The 18,182-nt window shown below is 37.6% G+C and overlaps 1 protein-coding gene across 1 annotated transcript; it reads left to right on the plus strand.

Annotated features, from left to right (window-relative positions):
- Positions 1-749: 749 nt before the first annotated feature.
- On the plus strand, positions 750-17,977 carry TKTL1 (transketolase like 1). Its single transcript, XM_058172475.1, has 14 exons — positions 750-1,015; positions 1,578-1,695; positions 1,905-2,018; positions 2,492-2,589; positions 2,799-2,990; positions 3,072-3,199; positions 3,282-3,475; positions 4,507-4,671; positions 4,777-4,933; positions 5,988-6,118; positions 6,912-6,995; positions 14,608-14,704; positions 14,819-14,936; positions 16,943-17,977. The coding sequence occupies exons 1-14, from the start codon at positions 906-908 to the stop codon at positions 17,115-17,117; spliced, it is 1,881 nt and encodes a 626-aa protein (XP_058028458.1). The 5' UTR covers positions 750-905; the 3' UTR covers positions 17,118-17,977.
- The last annotated feature ends 205 nt before the right edge of the window (positions 17,978-18,182 follow it).

Genomic DNA, 18,182 nt, shown 5'->3' on the forward strand with positions numbered 1-18,182 from the left:
TCTCCTGTAATGCCAAACCTGCAAGGCTACACATAGAGTACTTCTAGAGAGGAAGTTCCCCACATTCCAGGCTGCTTGATGTTTCTGGACAGGCCATATGTCAATTCCTTCTTGAAGTTAGGCTCCTGAGGTCAGCTCTGCTGCCCTTGCAATTTGATTGGGTGAATACTGCATTTCAGTATTGAGCTCAGCAAGAATTATTCCCCAAGTTGTAGGTAGGATTTTATAGAGTCAGTACCTGGGAAGGGGAAAGAGAATTCTTTCCTGCAGTGTCACAAATGGGGAAATGATTTTCTCCTGCATCCACACATCTTTTTAAAAAGGTGCTCATCAGAAACCAGCCTATCAAAGGTAAGCAGCACTCCTCCGATGTCCTGTGTGAGGTTTCACACAGAGGGAAAACATTTCACCCATTTTCGAGCACAAGTAATAAAAAGTATGGATCCCGCTCAAGCACCCAGAAAAAACTGCTTTTTTCAGTCGCATTCTAATGTAGCGACGTCAGAACAAGATTCTCGGGCTGTGAGACACTTAATTCACTCCTCTTCCATTCGGTTCCCACCCTCCGCGAGGGTTCAGAGCCCCACAAGGCCACGGCTCACGCAAACATTAGTGCTGGATTCCAGAGGGTTTAGAGCACAACCTGGCTCCAGAAAGCAGACGGCAGAGACTTGGCGAGTATCATATGATGAGAAACTGGCCAACTATAACTGATGTTCTAGCATGCCCACAGGCCTGGCAACGTAGCAATCGCTTTTACGCATGGGGTGACCGACGCAAACCCCACTCCTCGCCAATTTCCCCAGCCTCTGAGCTCACTTCCTCTTGCAGGCGGAGCGCCGGCCAGCCGGATTAAAAAAAAGAGCAAAACGTGCTTAGCGCATCGGGATATCTGGAGCTTCATCATGGCCAGCAGCTACGTTAAGCCGAAGGAGAAAACGCTGCAAAACCTACGAGATATTGCTAATCGCCTTCGGATTCACTCTATTCGGGCAACTTGCGCTTCGAACTCCGGGTAATCGAAGAGAAGGGATGCGTTGCACTCTCTTTTCTGAGGGAACTTGTGACATTCCCACCATTGTCGTGCGCCGGGGATTGTATTTTCTTTTTTGTTTCTTACAGCTAAATATGATAATGGGAACGTTTCCTGGTACAATATATTGCCATCCTCTCTAAGTTCGCTTGCAGGGAGGGGGCAATGAAGGTTTTATTGAGTTCCAGTCTCAGAAGGGTTAACTAGCGGCTTCCATCAATTGAGATGATGAAGCCAAGAAATGTTCTTAATTAGTTTGCAGAAATCCATTAATTTGAATAGCTCTTTTCTAGGTCGTTGATAGCTTTACTTGAAGTTTATGAGCTACTGTACTCTCATTAAACTGGTCTTCTTCAGCCTATGGGTGGTGATGTGAAGCCAATCAGTGTAGATTTTTTATTGCTTCTGGTGAACACAGAAGACACAGGGGTGTCTTTTAACTGAATATTATGCTCTGAATTGTAAATTCAACTCTAATAGTAATTTTGTATCTCTATGGGTAGCTCCTATTCAATTTTTGTCTCTCTGCCTTTTGACCTTGCAGACACCCAACATCATGTTGCAGTGCTGCAGAGATCATGTCTGTGTTGTTCTTTCATACCATGCGCTACAGGCCAAATGAACCAGGTCACCCCAGCAATGACCGCTTTGTGCTCTCTAAGGTGAGAGGAGTGCAAGGAATATGGGGGGGGGGTGATCTTTGGAGAATGGGACTGGATTATAATGCTCAAGTAAGGCCACGGTTTATTTCTTCTTAGCTGAGAGTTCGACTCAGTTCTTTCTGCAGCACCACATCCCAGAGTAATCTTCTTAAAAACTAGAGAGATTACTATTTCATGGTTGTGATGGCTACTTTGTTTGCCCCTCACAGGGACATGCTGCGCCTATACTCTATGCTGCATGGGCAGAAGCTGGTTTTATCAAGGAGCCTGAGCTGTTAAATTTGAGGAAAATAGACTCTGACCTGGAAGGTCACCCAACGCCTGTAAGTACTCTTCTAAGAATAGTGCTGGGAATTTTGGGGAGCTTTGGAAAAAAAAATAACTTGATCTATCCAGTCAAAATACATACGTATTTATAAATAGTACAAGATCAGCTTTATAGAATGTAACAATAGTACTGTTGCTTCTTTCATGAAGACATCTGGATCACTGATACAGAAGCTTAGCCCATAAAATTTGCTTTGTTCTGCTCTGCAAACTAGTATTAAACATATGTATAACAAAACTGGGATTTTATGATAGAATTACAAACTGGAATATATTTTGTTGGAATACAAAGGCACTAAAATAAGGTGTGTATTTATATATTTATATTGGAAAAGATCCAGATTATATTTCTGCCCAGAAAAGATAGAGGACAAAGGACTAATCTCATAAAGACTGTTTTCAATGAAATACCCAAAAATTTGTGTTGCTATTTATTCCATTTGTAAAACTCTTTCATTTTGCTTAACAGAGACTTCCTTTTGTGGATGTGGCCACTGGTTCCTTGGGGCAGGGCCTGGGAGCTGCCTGTGGAATGGCCTATACAGGGAAATACTTTGATAAAACGAGGTGAGAAATCTGGTAAAAGTCTACGTAATGAAGCCTGTTGCTTCTTTCACAAGAAAAGTTTCTTGCCTCTTTTTTGTTTTTTTGTTTGCTCTACTGCAAAGTCCACTGGATCAGAGAATGGCAAAGAATGAATGGTAAAAGAAACTTATCCTACATGCATGTGTATACACACACACACGTTGGGACTCTTGTGTCTTGCTGTCTTCTAGTTACCGAGTTTACTGCCTACTGGGTGATGGTGAATCCTCTGAGGGATCAGTATGGGAAGCCCTACAATTTGGGTCTCATTATCAATTGGATAATCTAGTGGCCATTATTGATGTGAACCGGCTGGGGCAAAGTGAAGCAGCACCACTGGGCCATGATACAGATGTTTATCATAAACGCTGTGAAGCCTTTGGGTAAGCATTGCTGGCTGTTTTTGTCCTAATTCTGGTAGGAAGCCTGCTGCCTTTTGCCCCAACCTTTTCCTCTTTTGCTAGATGGAATACCTGTGTTGTGGATGGTCATGACGTGGAGGAACTATGCCAGGCTTTATGGCAAACAAGTCAACAGAAGGGGAAGCCCACCATGATTGTGGCCAAGACTTTCAAAGGACGGGGAATCCCAGGTGAAAGTAGTCTCTGAATCTTGGGAATGGGAAAAGGTAATAAGAGTCCTTGAATGTCACTTACTAATGTTCTCTGTTTTAGATGTGGAGAATGCTGACAATTGGCATGGAAAGCCCATTCCAAAAGATAAAGTGGAATCTGTTATCTCAACCATTCAGAGTCAAATCCAGACTAGTGATGTTTGTACTATCCAGCCACCTGCTCAAGATGTGCCACCGATCAATACCATGGATATCAAAATGCCTTCTTTACCTACCTATACTATAGGAGAAAAGGTACTGCATGGGCTAAGCAGATTTGTATTTGCAAATACTCTATTCTTTTTCTGTTCTTTTTATGCCATGCATCTTTTTCAAAAGGTCTATGTGATGTGGATCTGATGCAGAGCACTCACAAATTTCAGATTTAATTTTTTTTCTCCCTATACCCATAAGAAAAGACTAAAGGAGTAAAGCCTATAAGAATGCTCTGTTCGCCTTCTTTATTTCTGGCATATGAATAACATACATCTTCAGTGTTAATTTGGACATTGAGTTGAAATGGACTTTTCTTTTTTTGTCACATTCCATCTTCCTAACCTACCTCCTTTGAGGTTCCTTTACTTTCGTCTTCAAATTTAGTTTGATAGTACCCCTTATTCCACAGAGAAACCCTGCAAAGGACCCACAATAGTATGTGAATTAAGTAAGCTTTATGCAAGACAAAAAGCCTGTGCATGAGAATAAAAGGCAAATTAGTATATTAATTTGGAAAATGATAGATATCTTAGATCAGGATTTGCATTCATTTTTGGAACAGGAACTACACTTAACCATGGGAATGCACACAAAATTAGTTGGAATAAAATAGATGGGATCTGGCCAAAAATGAGCTTTAATTAAATAAAAGTACTTTATTATTTTCCATGTTCACAATAATTTTCTGCTTTTATGTAAAAATTAAAAGGGTCAGTGCAGAAGATTCTAGAGGCATATCCAAAGTGTTTGAGGACTGCATGCAACTCTGAGCCTCAATTTAGACAATTTAGAAATACTGTTTAAATTTTAATGCAAAATTTAATTTCTCCTAGTACAGGAATTTAATATAAAATGCCTGCATTCTAATGTCAATCCTCCATTGCAGTGAAACTTCTTGGCAGTTTTTCCTAGCTAAAATAAATTGAGTTTTTCCCTACTTGTGTGTAGGCATATGATAAGAAGAATGAAGATGTTTATAGAAATGTAATATTTATCAAATGCGATTAGAATGTCCTTTTGACTTGATGGTAAATTAAATGACCTGCAATGAGATTTTCTTTTTTTGTCAGGTGGCTACCCGCAAAGCCTATGGTTTGGCTCTGGTAAAACTGGGAAAGACTAACAAACATGTGGTTGTTTTGGATGGTGATACTAAAAACTCCACTTTTGCTGAGTTTTTCAAACAAGCCCATCCAGAACGCTATATAGAGTGTTTCATTGCTGAGCAGAACATGGTGAGTCTGAAAACATGAAATGGATTGGTGAATCTTGTGGCATGACAAGGACAATGGCATGACCCGTTCCAATGACACTTTTGTGTGTGTGTGTATGTGCTCTAGGTGAGTGTCGCTCTGGGCTGTGCTGCTAGGAACCGCACCATTGCATTTGCCAGCACCTTTGCTGCCTTTTTCACTCGAGCATTTGACCATATCCGGATGGCTGCTATCTCCCAATCAAACATTAAACTTTGTGGGTCACACAGTGGGGTTTCTATAGGTATGTTCTGCCTCATAACTAAACCCCTTTACTTTAATTACTATAATTAGACTTAAAGCTTCTTGTTTCTCCAGCAGGGTGAGGACCATCACAAATTGTTCTCTTTTCTGTTTATCGTTACAGCAATCCTATATTATAACTTGACCCAAAGTCATCCAGTAAGCTTCTTGACTAAATGGGAATTTGAACATAAATCTTTATAGTCTTTTTGATTATGATGACCATGCTGACACTTTTCTGTTTATTTACATAGCCTGCAGTTGATCGAGATATTTAAAAACAGAACATTGTTATTAACTGAAGATCAAGAGTATGATATAGCAAGGAATCCTGAATTTTTCCCAGTTCATTTGATTTTTCTTCTTTTCAGTAATCTTGAACATACATATTTGGGAATCAGCTGCTAGGGCAGAATGCTAAGTTGTGAAAGAATGTTGACTTTAGTAGTCCAAATACAACCGTGTTTGTGTGAAAATAAGACCCTGTGTTATATTTTTTTTGAACCCTGAAATAAGCGCTTGGCCTTATTGCCATGCGTTCAAAAGCCCGATTGGGCTTATTATCAGGGGATGTCTTATTTTGGGGGAAACAGGGAACATATTCATCCTACGAAAAATCTACTTTTATGTTTATGCTAGCTGTACACCAGAAGTGAAGACTGGTTATTATTAATAATTCAATGTAATGATAAGGTTTAATGTTAATAGTCTAATGTATAGGGAAAGTAGAAATTGTTTAGATGGAGTGCTTGCAGAGTGTTTTGGGATTTCTGCTTTATTGTCTTTGCTGTTCATCTACTCAGAATACCAAATGCCTGAACTCAGCTAGCTCTACCTAAAAGAGAGATTTTGATTTGTAAATAACGTGATTGGCCTTTTGTAGTTTTCATAAAAGACTGAATTGTATGCTAAATCTCAGTGGTCTAATATTGGGAGATATGGTTGGGGTATTCATACTCTCAAATGAATGGTATAATGTTTGAATGTTTGAATGTTTGAATGCATTCTTTTCTGTGACATGGCAAGCAATTTATTCAACTGCTTCTTCATCTCAGGAGAGGATGGGCCCTCTCAGATGGCTTTGGAAGATCTAGCCATGTTCAGAACTATTCCAGGTTGTACTGTGTTTTACCCAAGTGATGCAGTCTCCACTGAATATGCTGTTTCTTTGGCAGCAAGCACCAAGGTATGTGGGTAAAGGATATTATCTCAGGTATTGGGCTTGGCCTGTCAAGATTGAGGTATTATCATTAAATTAGGGAAGTAAATTGTGGTGTGCTAGATTAAAAAGTCACAATTTGCAATAAAGCTTCTTGCTTATAGCATTTTCTTTTACCCTGGCCCTCATTTTCTTGCAGGCTATTTCATTTATTTATTTCAAGCTATTTTACACCATTTGAAAACAAATCTAAGCATTTTAAAAAAGCTAAGTTCATAATGATACATTAAGGTAACAGTAGAGAGATATTAAAACATTCAACAAATACATCCATATATCAGAAAACAAAAATTGTAACAATTGTAAATCCTTATTAAGCATTAACTACATACATTCTAGACACATACTTCACAGAATCTCTTAAATGGCCAGAATTTCACAAGCTGATTAAGGCCTTAGCAACTTTTCCAAATCAATGTAGTTTCTTACTGGTTGGCATCCTAACGTTTTTGTAAATTTTATTTTTGATTTGAGATTATAATTAACATATATATTTTGTGAATAGTTCCTTGGGGTATTCTGTATATTTCCAGTGTGGTATCTTTCATTCTTTACTTGAATTATATATCCTTCTGTGATAGCATTGCCCTAAAAAGTGGTTAAGATGCTTTGCATAAATCTAGCATGTTTTATATTGCTGTGTTCTTTAGATAACATTTCAATACAATTATTTAAAACCATTCTATGTTCTATAATGTTTAATTTTGGTAATCTCTGTTTCTTCTGAGTATTCATATTCTTCTTCCATATTGCTCCTCAGGGAATATGCTTCATTCGTACCAGTCGTCCAGAAACTCCTATCCTTTATTCTCAGGAAGAAAAGTTTGAGGTTGGCCATGCTAAGGTAAAGGATTTGAAACACATGATTTCTGGTTCTGTTTCAGCTTTCAAAGATCCAAAGAAAGAACTCTGATATTTGGCAATTTGGCCTATAATGGTAGTCGAACATTTAGTGTTCCTTTGAATGGTTCTGTATACCATTAACTGAAATGTGCTGAGTAAGAATTATGGCATCCAAATATTTTTTTCCCCGAAGCAGGTAGCTTGGCTTCAGATAAAATACAGAACACAGTCTTAAATTATTTAGAAATGCTGTGAAATAATCAAAGGAGATTATATACAGAAGAGCGATCCTATTTCTAGAGCTAAACCTTTAACATAGACCACTGTTGGTGAACCTGTTTGGCACCAAGTGCTGAAATGGGAGTGCGTGCATGCGTGCTGGAAACTGGAAGACCAGGTGGCTAGCGCGCATGTGTGTACCAGAAACAGCAAGATCATCTTCCCGGCACATGCATGCACACTGAGCAGCTGCTCTTCTGGTTTCCGACACTCTCATGTGCCAGAAACCAGTGGGCCAGAACCCGGAAGAGCAACGGGCGACGGCTTGCATGCCCAGAGAGATGGGTCTGCATGCCACTTCTAGCACGCGTGCCATAGGTTCACCATCACTGACATAAACCATCCTTGCCTGCCTGCCTGACCAATCAAAAGAGAATGTAGAAGTTATTGCATCAGGTATTGTAGTCTACCATTAGATGGCAGAAGACTGATACTATTCTGACAACAAGAATTTTTACTTATCCTAGCATCTACATAGGCTTTCAACAAATGAGAAGTGAGTTGAGTTCCTGTATTTCCTAGCTGTAGATATAAGTCCCTGGAATTTGGATTAAGAATTAGTTCAAACAAAGCAATATTAAAGAGATTGCATCCAGTTAGCAACTGTTTAAAGGAAGGCAGTTTAGTTGTCTTGGGTGGAAAAAGAAAGTTGATTTTTCAATATTTTCCATTGTTATAACAATTTTTTATCATCTGGGTGACTTGGAAGTGTCATTCATTTTGTACATTTTGGGTCAGAGATGAAGTCTAACCATTAAGAGCAAGTTGTTCTCCATATGCAGTGCACTTTCTCATAATTATTTAGAATTTGATCTTGAGAAAACAGATTTTTTTTTAGTTGGATAATAGTCCTTTTTAGGGGTTTCAATGTTATATCTCTGCAGTAGAAATAGTGGATCAGTTGTGAACCATCAGGCCTCTTTAAATAAACTTTGATGATACACATGGAGAATTCTTGGTAATGGTGTTTGCAAGCAAGCACATTAGGGAAGGTACATGTCAACAGTGGAGTTCTGCCTATTCTGGTATTTTCTTCATACTTGCGCACAAATTCCAATCGTGCTTTTTATAATTTTGTGAACAATAAACTTAAAGACTCGAGATCCATCCCACCACTAAAAGAATCTAACGGCAAAGAATATAATGATGAAACAGTTAAAGCAAACCTCTTTAACACATTCTTTGCCTCAGTCTTTGTTAACAGTAATGGCTTATACCCGACATTTCCCAATCAATTGTATCAACAATGAGTACAACAACCTAACACATATAGATTTCACAGAAGATAATGTTGAAAAAGTTCTTCGCAAACTAAAACCATCCTTATCTATTGGACCTGATGGATTATGTGCATACTTCTTAAAAAAGCTTTCCACTAATATAGCAGAACCCCTAAGTATAATCTTTGAAAAAGCTTTCACGACCAGTTCCCTTCCCAAACTTTGGTCACTAGCCACGGTCATCCCTGTCTTCAAAAAAGGCAACCCCAGCCTAGTTGAAAATTACAGACCAATCTCTCTATGCTGTATCACCTGCAAAGTAATGGAATCTATCATCAACTAATCCATTACCCTCCACCTAGAAACAAACAACCTACTCTCTAATAAACAATTTGGTTTCAGAAAAAAATTATCATGTAATTTACAACTTCTTCACTGCAAAAACATATGGACTACAAATCTTGATCAGGGCAAAGCAATAGATGCAATCTACATAGACTTCTGTAAAGCTTTTGACTAAGTAGTACATGATAAGGTAAAGGTAAAGGTTCCCCTCGCACATACATGCTAGTCGTTGCCAACTCTAGGGGGTGGTGCTCATCTCCGTTTCAAAGCCGAAGACCCAGCGCTGTCCTAAGACGTCTCCGTGGTCATGTGGCCGGCATGACTCGTCACCAAAGGCGCACGGAACGCTGTTATCTTCCCACCAAAGATGGTCCCTATTTTTTCTACTTGCATTTTTACGTGCTTTCAAAACTGCTAGGTTGGTTGAGGACTTCCTGGTTGGCTCCGTTGGCAATGGAGGTGATCTTTTTGGTCACCAACCTCTGGATCGTATTGGACTGCTAAGACAGCGACAATCAGCTGTCCAGTGGTTCGGAACTCCCCCTCTTCGGGAGAAGAAGAGGAGGTGAGCAAAAGAAGCAGAGGTAGAGCTTCCCTAGAGCTCCTGGAAGATACCAGGGGGCTCGAAGGGTTAAGCCCCCTCAGAACTTCAAAGTGCTCCAGATCTGAGGCTTTTCTTCCTGCTTCGGCAGACCTAATTGCCGCGACCAACTGCCGGGACCAATTTTAACTTAAAGAAGATAATACCGGACTGAACAGAAACAGGAGAGCTCTAATTATAAAAGCAAGTAATTAATCAATTCCCTGTTGTTATTTTTTTAAGTTTTGGATTTGACTTTAAAGCGAAAATGGCGGTTGTTCTTTAATGAGCTACGCAGTTGAAAACAAAAGTGTTACAATTCTCACTGTCTGCTGTTTATTGCTGAAGGCCAGCTGGAGATTTTTTAAAACATTTTAATGAGAAGGGAGAAGAGATACTGTTTTTTAAAAAAAAAAAAAGACTTAAAAGATTTATACGTAACATTAAGTTAAAGAGAAATTTTAAGAGATGGCAGCAAAACAATTAAAGTCAACTGTTACAAAAACCCCAGGAACATCAACACCGGGAGTCTCTCCAGCACATACAGCAGATACAAAATCACTAAATTTGGAAGCACTTCAGGATAATCTGAAAGATTTTATGAAAGAATCTCTTAACGATGCTATGAATTGCAAACTTCCCAGATAGAAGATAAGTTTAAATTAATTACAGAAGAAATGTCAGAGATGAAAAAACAGATGTTAGAAATTCAAATTGGAAATAAAGAAGTCAAGGAAGGTTTGGTGTCAGCAGTAAAGGGTCTGGCATCAAATGTGATTTTACTGGAGCAGGAAGTAGAAGAAATAAAGAAAGTTAATTTAAAATTGGAAAATAAGATTGAGGCAGCTCAAAGTAAAATGGATAAAGTTGATGATGAAATTGTTTTGGTACAATATAGAGCTATGGAACTTGCTTTACGAATCCGTGGCCTGAAAGAATGTAAATATGAGAATTTGAAGCTAATTTTTTCGGAGGCCTTTGCAGAGATTTTGGCAGTTCGGCCAGTAGATGTGGCTTTTCATATTGATAAAATTTATCGTGAGAATTCCTGGATAGCAAGACAAAGAAATCTTCCGAGAGACATTGTTATTTATTTTACTACTAGAACAGTGAGAAATGAGATTTTACAAGCTTCTTTTAAAGGAGACAAGATTCAAGCGGCTGGCCAAGATATTTTAATACTAAAGGAAATTCCCCCCAAAATGTTGAGAGGTAGGAAGGAGTTTGCTTTTTTGGTGAACGAACTTAAAAAACGTCAGATTGAGTATAGATGGGACATCCCAACTGGTATAATAGTTTACTATGAAGGGAAAGCACATCGTCTTAATACAGTCAGTAAAGCACGAGAGTTTTATGCTTATGTGCTTAAAGCTGGAAGTCCACCATCTCCGGATGGTAGGAGAAAGGAAGGCGAAATTAAAGAAAAAGAAGTGATAGTAATGGAAGAAGACCTTTTACAAGCGTTGGATGTGTCTAAGATGGGATCAGAGATTCCAAAAGAGCCAAGGATGACAAGAGCAGCTGTCAAACGCAAGGAACAAGAAGAAAAGGCTCAACAGGCTCAATCTGCTATTACCAAGATGGAAACAGTGGGAGGAGCAAGGCCCAAAGAAAGATATGATTTGTGGCTGGTGCTTCAAAAGTTTCCGATTGCTGATAATGGCAATTAGACTTTTATCTTGGAATGTTAATGGATTAAACTCACCACAAAAGAGAAGAAAGATATTTCATTATTTGAAGCAATTTAAAAATGACATTGTATGTTTACAAGAAACACATATTAGAACATTAGACCAGAAATATTTGATAAATTCAAAATTGGGAATACATTTTGTTGCATCTGCTACAGAAAAGAAGAATGGACTAGTTGTTTATATAAAGAGTAATTTATCTGCAACATTAATTGAGGCGGATAATCAAGGAAGATATATTGCTATTGAACTTTTATTGGAGAGGAGAAAAATATTTTTAATAGGAGTTTTATGCACCAAATCAACAACAAGAAAATTTTATAAGTTTTACATAAAAGAATAACATCTTGGGATTATAAAACTTATATATTAATGGGTGATTGGAATGGAGTGATGGATACCAGAAAGATAAAAGAAGTCTTAGAAATATTTCCAATCGTGTAAAACTGCCAAAGGCATTCTTTGATTTGATGGAAGATTTAGAATTGAGAGATGTATGGCGAGAACGCATAATGAAAAGAGAGAGATTTTACATTTTTTCTGACAGACATCAATCTTTTCTAGGATTGATTTTATTTTAATTACTAATGATTTGTTTTTCAGAGTGAAGAAGACAAAATTTGTTCTAGAACTTTGTCTGATCATAGCCGGTATGGATTGAGCTAGATCGGGAAAAGAGGCCAGGAGGTCGTGGAGGATGAATGAGAACTTGTTTAAATATGAACAAAATGTAAATGAATGTAAAACTCTAATGAAGGAATTTTTTTCTTTGAACATGGATAAAGGGACACCTATAGAGATAGTTTGGGACACCAGCAAAGCTTATATGAGGGGAATTTTATTAGAGATGAATAATAAATATAGAAATAGACTGCACAAAAGGCGAAAAGAATTAGAAGAGGAAATTAAAAGGAAGGAGCAGTTATTGGTATGTAATCCAGGAGATAGTAAAATAAAAGTCAATAAATATATTAAGAGGTCAATTTAATATGCTAATGGCAGATCAGGTGGCAACTAATTTACAATATGCAAAACATAATTTGTTTAATAATTCTAATAAACCTGGAAGGTGGTTAGCATATTTATTAAGAAAGAAACAGAAACGACGTATAATTGATAAAATAGAATATAAAGGTAAGGAAGTATATCAGCAAAATTTGATTAAAAAAGCTTTTTTAGAATATTATACTAAGTTATATTCTAGAGATGTGATTAATGATAAAGAAAGAAGACTTACCTACAATTGGAGAATGGATTAGTAAAGTATCAAATTTAGCAGAAATGGCAAAAATTTCTGCCTACTTGAAAGACTGTACACAAGAAAAATATATTTTGGAATGGAGGAAGTGGATTGATTATATTCAAAATAAGTATCAGATTAAAAAATATCAAATAGTTTTTGAGTGAAGTTAGGAATTGCTATGTATTAGTTTAAGAAAGAAGGGAATTGATAGTGTGATGGTGTGAAATGGAATATGTTTTATGTTATATTTTAGATTATGTTTGTTAGTTACAATACCCTGTATTCTGTTCTGGGAAGTCTCGGGGGTGGGGAAATGGGGGAAGGGAAGACTATAAATTGATTGGTTGCCATTGTACAGGAATAATGGTAGAATTAAACAAGTTGAATGGTGTAAAGTCGGGACTGCTCGGTAACCACTCCCGAAGGAAAGGGTAAGGAAAGAGGAGTAAAGAAGGAAGAAAGTAGGTAGGCAGGTGGGTAGGTAGGAAAGAAGGAGGAGAAGAAAGCATAGCAGGAGAAGAAGAAGGAGAAGATAGAGGGTTAGAAAGGATGGTAGTGAGAAGTGGGAAAGAGGTGGGGAAGTAGGAAAGCGAAGAGAAGGATGGTGGGGAAAGTTGAAGAAGGATGAGAAGGGAAGAAAGGATTAAGGGAGGGAGTGGTGGTCGAGCAGCCCTGATTGAGTATAATTTGAGTATAGGATTGATTGTTGGATAAGTGATTGTATTGTACACTGGTCAAATGGTGGGAATTATTATGGAAAATAAAAATTTTGCCCCCCCCAAAAAAAACCTGCTAGGTTGGCAGAAGCTGGGACAAGTAACAGGAGTTCACCCCGTTACACAGCAGCACTAGGGATTTGAACCGCTAAGTTGCCGTCCTTTCAATCTACAAGCTCAACGTACTAGCCCCTGAGCCACCGTGTCCCTTAGTACATGATAAACTTCTCCAAAAACTAAAATCCTACTGCATCTCAGGACCCCTCCACAATTGGATAACAACTTTCCTGTCAAACAGACAACAAGTGGTCAAAATTGGCAATGCTCTATCAAATCCTGTTCCTGTCAAAAGTGGCATTCCCCAAGGCAGCATTCTTGGACCAACACTCTTCGTATTATACATTAATGATCTCTGTGACCAAATTACAAGTAATTGTGTTCTCTTTGCTGACGATGTCAAACTATTTAACACCACTAACAATACAGCTATCTTTCAAAAAGACCTTGACTTTGTATCTGAATGGTCTAAAACATGGCAACTCCAAATCTCAACCAGCAAATGTTCAGTCTTACATTTTGGAAAAAAGAACCTAAACACTAAGTACAAGCTTGATGGACATTACCTTACAGATGACCCCCACCCTGTTAAAGACCTTGGAGTTTTCATATCAAATGATCTAAGTGCCAAAGCCCACTGCAACTACATCACAAAAAAGGCTTTAAGAGTTGCAAACGTACTCTTGCGTAGCTTCTTCTCCAAAAACACTACACTACTAACCAGAGCATATAAAACATTTGCTAGACCAATTGTTGAATACAGCTCTACTGTCTGGAGCCCATATCACATTTCTGACATCAATACAATTGAACGTGTCCAGAAATATTTTACAAGAAGAGTTCTCCACTCCTCTGAATACAACAAAATACCGTATGCCACCAGACTTGAAATCCTGGGTTTAGAAAATTTAGAACTACGCCATCTTCGGCATGACTTGAGTTTAACTCATAGAATCATTTACTACAATGTCCTTCCAGTCAAAGACTACTTCAGCTTCAATTGCAACAATACACGAGCACACAATAGATTTAAGCTTAATGTTAACCGCTCCAATCTTGATTGCAGAAAATACGACTTCAGTAACAGTGTTGTTAATGCTTGGAATACACTACCTGACTCTGTGGTCTCTTCCCAAAATCCCCAAAGCTTCAACCAAAAACTGTCTACTATTGACTTCACCCCATTCCTAAGAGGTCTGTAAGGGGCGTGCATAAGAGCACAAGAGTGCCTACCATTCCTGTCCTATTGTTTCCTTTCGTTATATCCAATTAATATAGTTATTACATACTCATACTTATATATATGCTCATATATTGTATAGTTATTTCATGTTTACGCTTATATATACTGTGTGACAAATAAATAAATACATTAATTCTCAGATCTAAAATACTCCCCCTCTTCTAATTCTGTATGATTTTAGTATGTTAGTGGGCTAGGCATCTTCTAAAAATGCTTATGTCTATTGATTACTTTTATAGGTTGTTCGCATAAGTGATGCTGACAGAGTAGTTGTTATTGGAGCAGGTGTCACACTTCATGAAGCTCTTTCAGCTGCTGATGAATTAGCCAAACAAGGTATTGGACACTGGAGCATTGGAGATTATAAATCCAATTATATGTTGACTTGTTCAGCAATTTTAATAGAATTATTTCTTTCGTTCTTCTCATTAGTATTTTGCTTTTTTCTAGGGATCTATATCCGGGTAATAGATCCATTTACAATCAAACCTTTGGATGCTGATACCATCATTTCCAATGCCAGAGCCACTGGGGGACATATCATTACAGTTGAGGATCATTACAAAGAAGTTAAGTAGTTTACTAAAAACATTTTTTCATTTTTTCATTTTTTTCTTGGGAGAAATTGGATATGGCTAAAGATGCACTTGCCCAGATCCCCTATATTAGTAACTTTTTTTTTCCAAACTAGTTTTGCTTCTGCAATTGCCAAGATTGATTATATGTTGATGCTACCACTTTTTCATGTGCTGCTTAATAGTTTAGAAACACCTACTGCTGTGCTTTGTAGAGAAAAATTATACGTTGGGAGTACAACCTACTATGACCTATGAATGATTGCCTGATGGCCATTCAGTTTCTGTTAAAACAAATGTGGCAGCCTGTTTATATGTGATGCTAGTTGGTGGGTCAGGGGCTATATATCCTTTTCCTTATATATATCCCCAGTGCAATATGTTTCCCTGCATCTCACCAAATTGCTGGTCAACAGGCTCTTTTTTTTTTAAATTTGAATTTATACCCCGCCCTTCTCCAAAGACTCAGGGCGGCTTACACTGTGTTAAGCAATAGTCTTCATCCATTTGTATATTATATACAAAGTCAACTTTATTGCCCCCAACAATCTGGGTCTTCATTTTACCTACCTTATAAAGGATGGAAGGCTGAGTCTTCCTGGTGGGACTTGAACTTGCAGTAATTGCAAGCAGCTGTGTTAATAACAGACAGACTTAGTCTGCTGAGACTTAGTCTCAGTCTGAGACTTAGTCTCAGCAGACTTATTTATTTATTTATTTATTTATTATTTATTTATTTAAATTTTTATACCGCCCTTCTCCTGAAGGACTCAGGGCGGTGTACAGCCAAAAATAAAAACAGCAAGTATACAAAGTTAAAATATCAATTTTAATATCAATTTATCAATTTAAAATACCTATTCTGAGCCACCAGAGGCCCAAAATGTGATACCACACTTTTCAGTTTCAGCAGTATATATAAACAATGGAGGGCTACAATCAAGACATCGATTCAACAGCCTGCTTATCAGCCATTTGTCATATGCCTAAAGTGTCACTAAATACAAGAGCTCACCACACATTCTTTCTGCCCACCAAATGGTTGATTAGGAAACTGTTAAAAGTGAGACAGTAATTGGAATGGGACAACTTGTCATGGGACAATTCAACATGGGAGAACTCAGGAGAGGGACAAGTAGAATTGCAGCTCATCCCAGCCTTGAGGACTACTAACTTGAGAAGGGTCAAACCTAAAGTAAAACAAGGCCTGCTGCAATTCACTTGTGCCACTCTTGAGTTCTCCCACTTTGAACTGTCTCATGGCGAATCAGCGGGGGCAAGATGGCTCTGGCAAATCAGCCACATTGAGTTATACTAGACCTGATGGTAGTCTATATTGGATACCAGTAAATAATATTTGTAGACTATACTAGAGCCTTTTGGATTTTAGAAAGGCTGTAATTTTTCCTTCTTGTGATTTAATATGAAACTATAGATCTCTTTAACATATGAATTAATTGACCCCTATTAAGTTGAGTTTAATTAATTGGCATTCATGCTGCTTAAGCTTGTAGCTTTCTCCTATAGAAAGAAGCACAATCTCAACTGCTCTATAAAAGAAGCTACTGTATTTGTGTGCTTTTATTTGTTCATAGTCAGAATGCAAGACAATGCATGGGTAAAAGAGCTTCTATACAGTGGAAAGAAAAATAGATGCTTTTCTTTGAACTCTCAGCACCAAACAAGAAAATAAGCACATCTTTATAAACTCCCTAAGTTTTAATATTTCTTACAGTCTCTCTGTTTCTCTGAATTTCTCTGAATGAGAAAGACAAAAGATAGATGTTTGACTGCTGCTAAAATATGCAAACCTATTTCTTGATGAGTTTAATTGATAAAGGGAAGTGCATATGTAACTTTGTAACTTTGAATTACATACAACGTACATGTACTTTGTAACTCAAACTTTCATATGAAGCTGTTAAAGGGAGCAAATTGCACCAAACATGCTCTGAGTGAAAATCTTCATTTATGTCCATCCCTTTTTCCTTCTCTCTCTAGGTGGTATTGGTGAAGCTGTAGCTGCAGCTGTCTCCGGAGAACCTGGTATTTTAGTCCAGAGTCTAGCTGTGTCAGATGTGCCTCGGAGTGGAAAACCTGCTGAGCTCTTAGATCTCTTTGGGATCAGTGCAAAACACATAATAACAGCTGTGAAGAGCACCTTTGCCAATTGATTTGACAGGGATGAAGGAAAGAAGAGTTTTGAAATTATGAAAATGGATTCTGAAAAACAGGGTGACAACTGTTTGGTTTTCTAGATAGTCAACCAAAAGTAATCCCTTATGATTCCAAAAGATGCATTGTTTAATTTTTAAACTTTTAACAATTGCAATTAATATTAATTTCCTGGGTTTTGGACCAGATTTTGAGTGCAAATAAGCTTAAATTGTTTTGTAACACAGTTTTCATCCCATCAGTATGTCATTCCTTCTAATTTTTATCTGTAATTGCACATTAATTGGATCTGACTATTCTACATGGACCAGTAATGCTCATCTTATTGGAGTTTATGGTTACCTTTTCTTGTGCTTGATTCCTATCCTACTTGACTTTCTCCTTTTCAGCCTGACATTCCAAAATTGAGTTGGGTAGATTTTCCATGGGCTATTTCCTGCCTGAAAGAGTTAATGCATAATTAGTTTTTTAATGTAACAAAAATGCAAGTACCTCTTATGGGAATGTGATCATCTAAATTCTTCAAATATATATTAATAATGGTACTGCCTTAAGATATCTGATGTGATTATTAAGTATGGAGTGGTTCCAAGGAGATGCAGGCTTAAATTCAGCTTCCTCTACAGCAGCTCACAGTGATTTGGGTCCATTCATACTCTCTCAACTAAACCTACCTCACAAGTTGTGGGGAAAATGGAAACAGGAAGCTGCTTATACGATGCTATGAGTTCCTGAATGAAAGGAGGATATAAGCTTAAAAAATAAGCAGACTTAAATGTGACCAAGATAATGTTTCTGTATTACATGTGCTGTTACTGTACTGCCATCAAGCAAATCAATAAACTGTCACTTTCTTGTGGATTATTTGTGTATTCATATTGGAAATTCTTATGTGAAGTATTTGTGTGTATTTACACAAATATTTGTGTGAAATAGTGTGCAATAGTCTTTAAGCCTGAGTAACATTTTATATGCAAAATTATTACATTTTTTAATTTTCCCTTCTCCCTAATAGGAGCCTCATATTTCAGTCCAGCTTTCTAAAACCTTTAGAATTGGATCTA

Source organism: Ahaetulla prasina, chromosome 2 (genome assembly GCF_028640845.1).
Source record: "Ahaetulla prasina isolate Xishuangbanna chromosome 2, ASM2864084v1, whole genome shotgun sequence".
Classification (NCBI taxonomy): domain Eukaryota; kingdom Metazoa; phylum Chordata; class Lepidosauria; order Squamata; family Colubridae; genus Ahaetulla; species Ahaetulla prasina.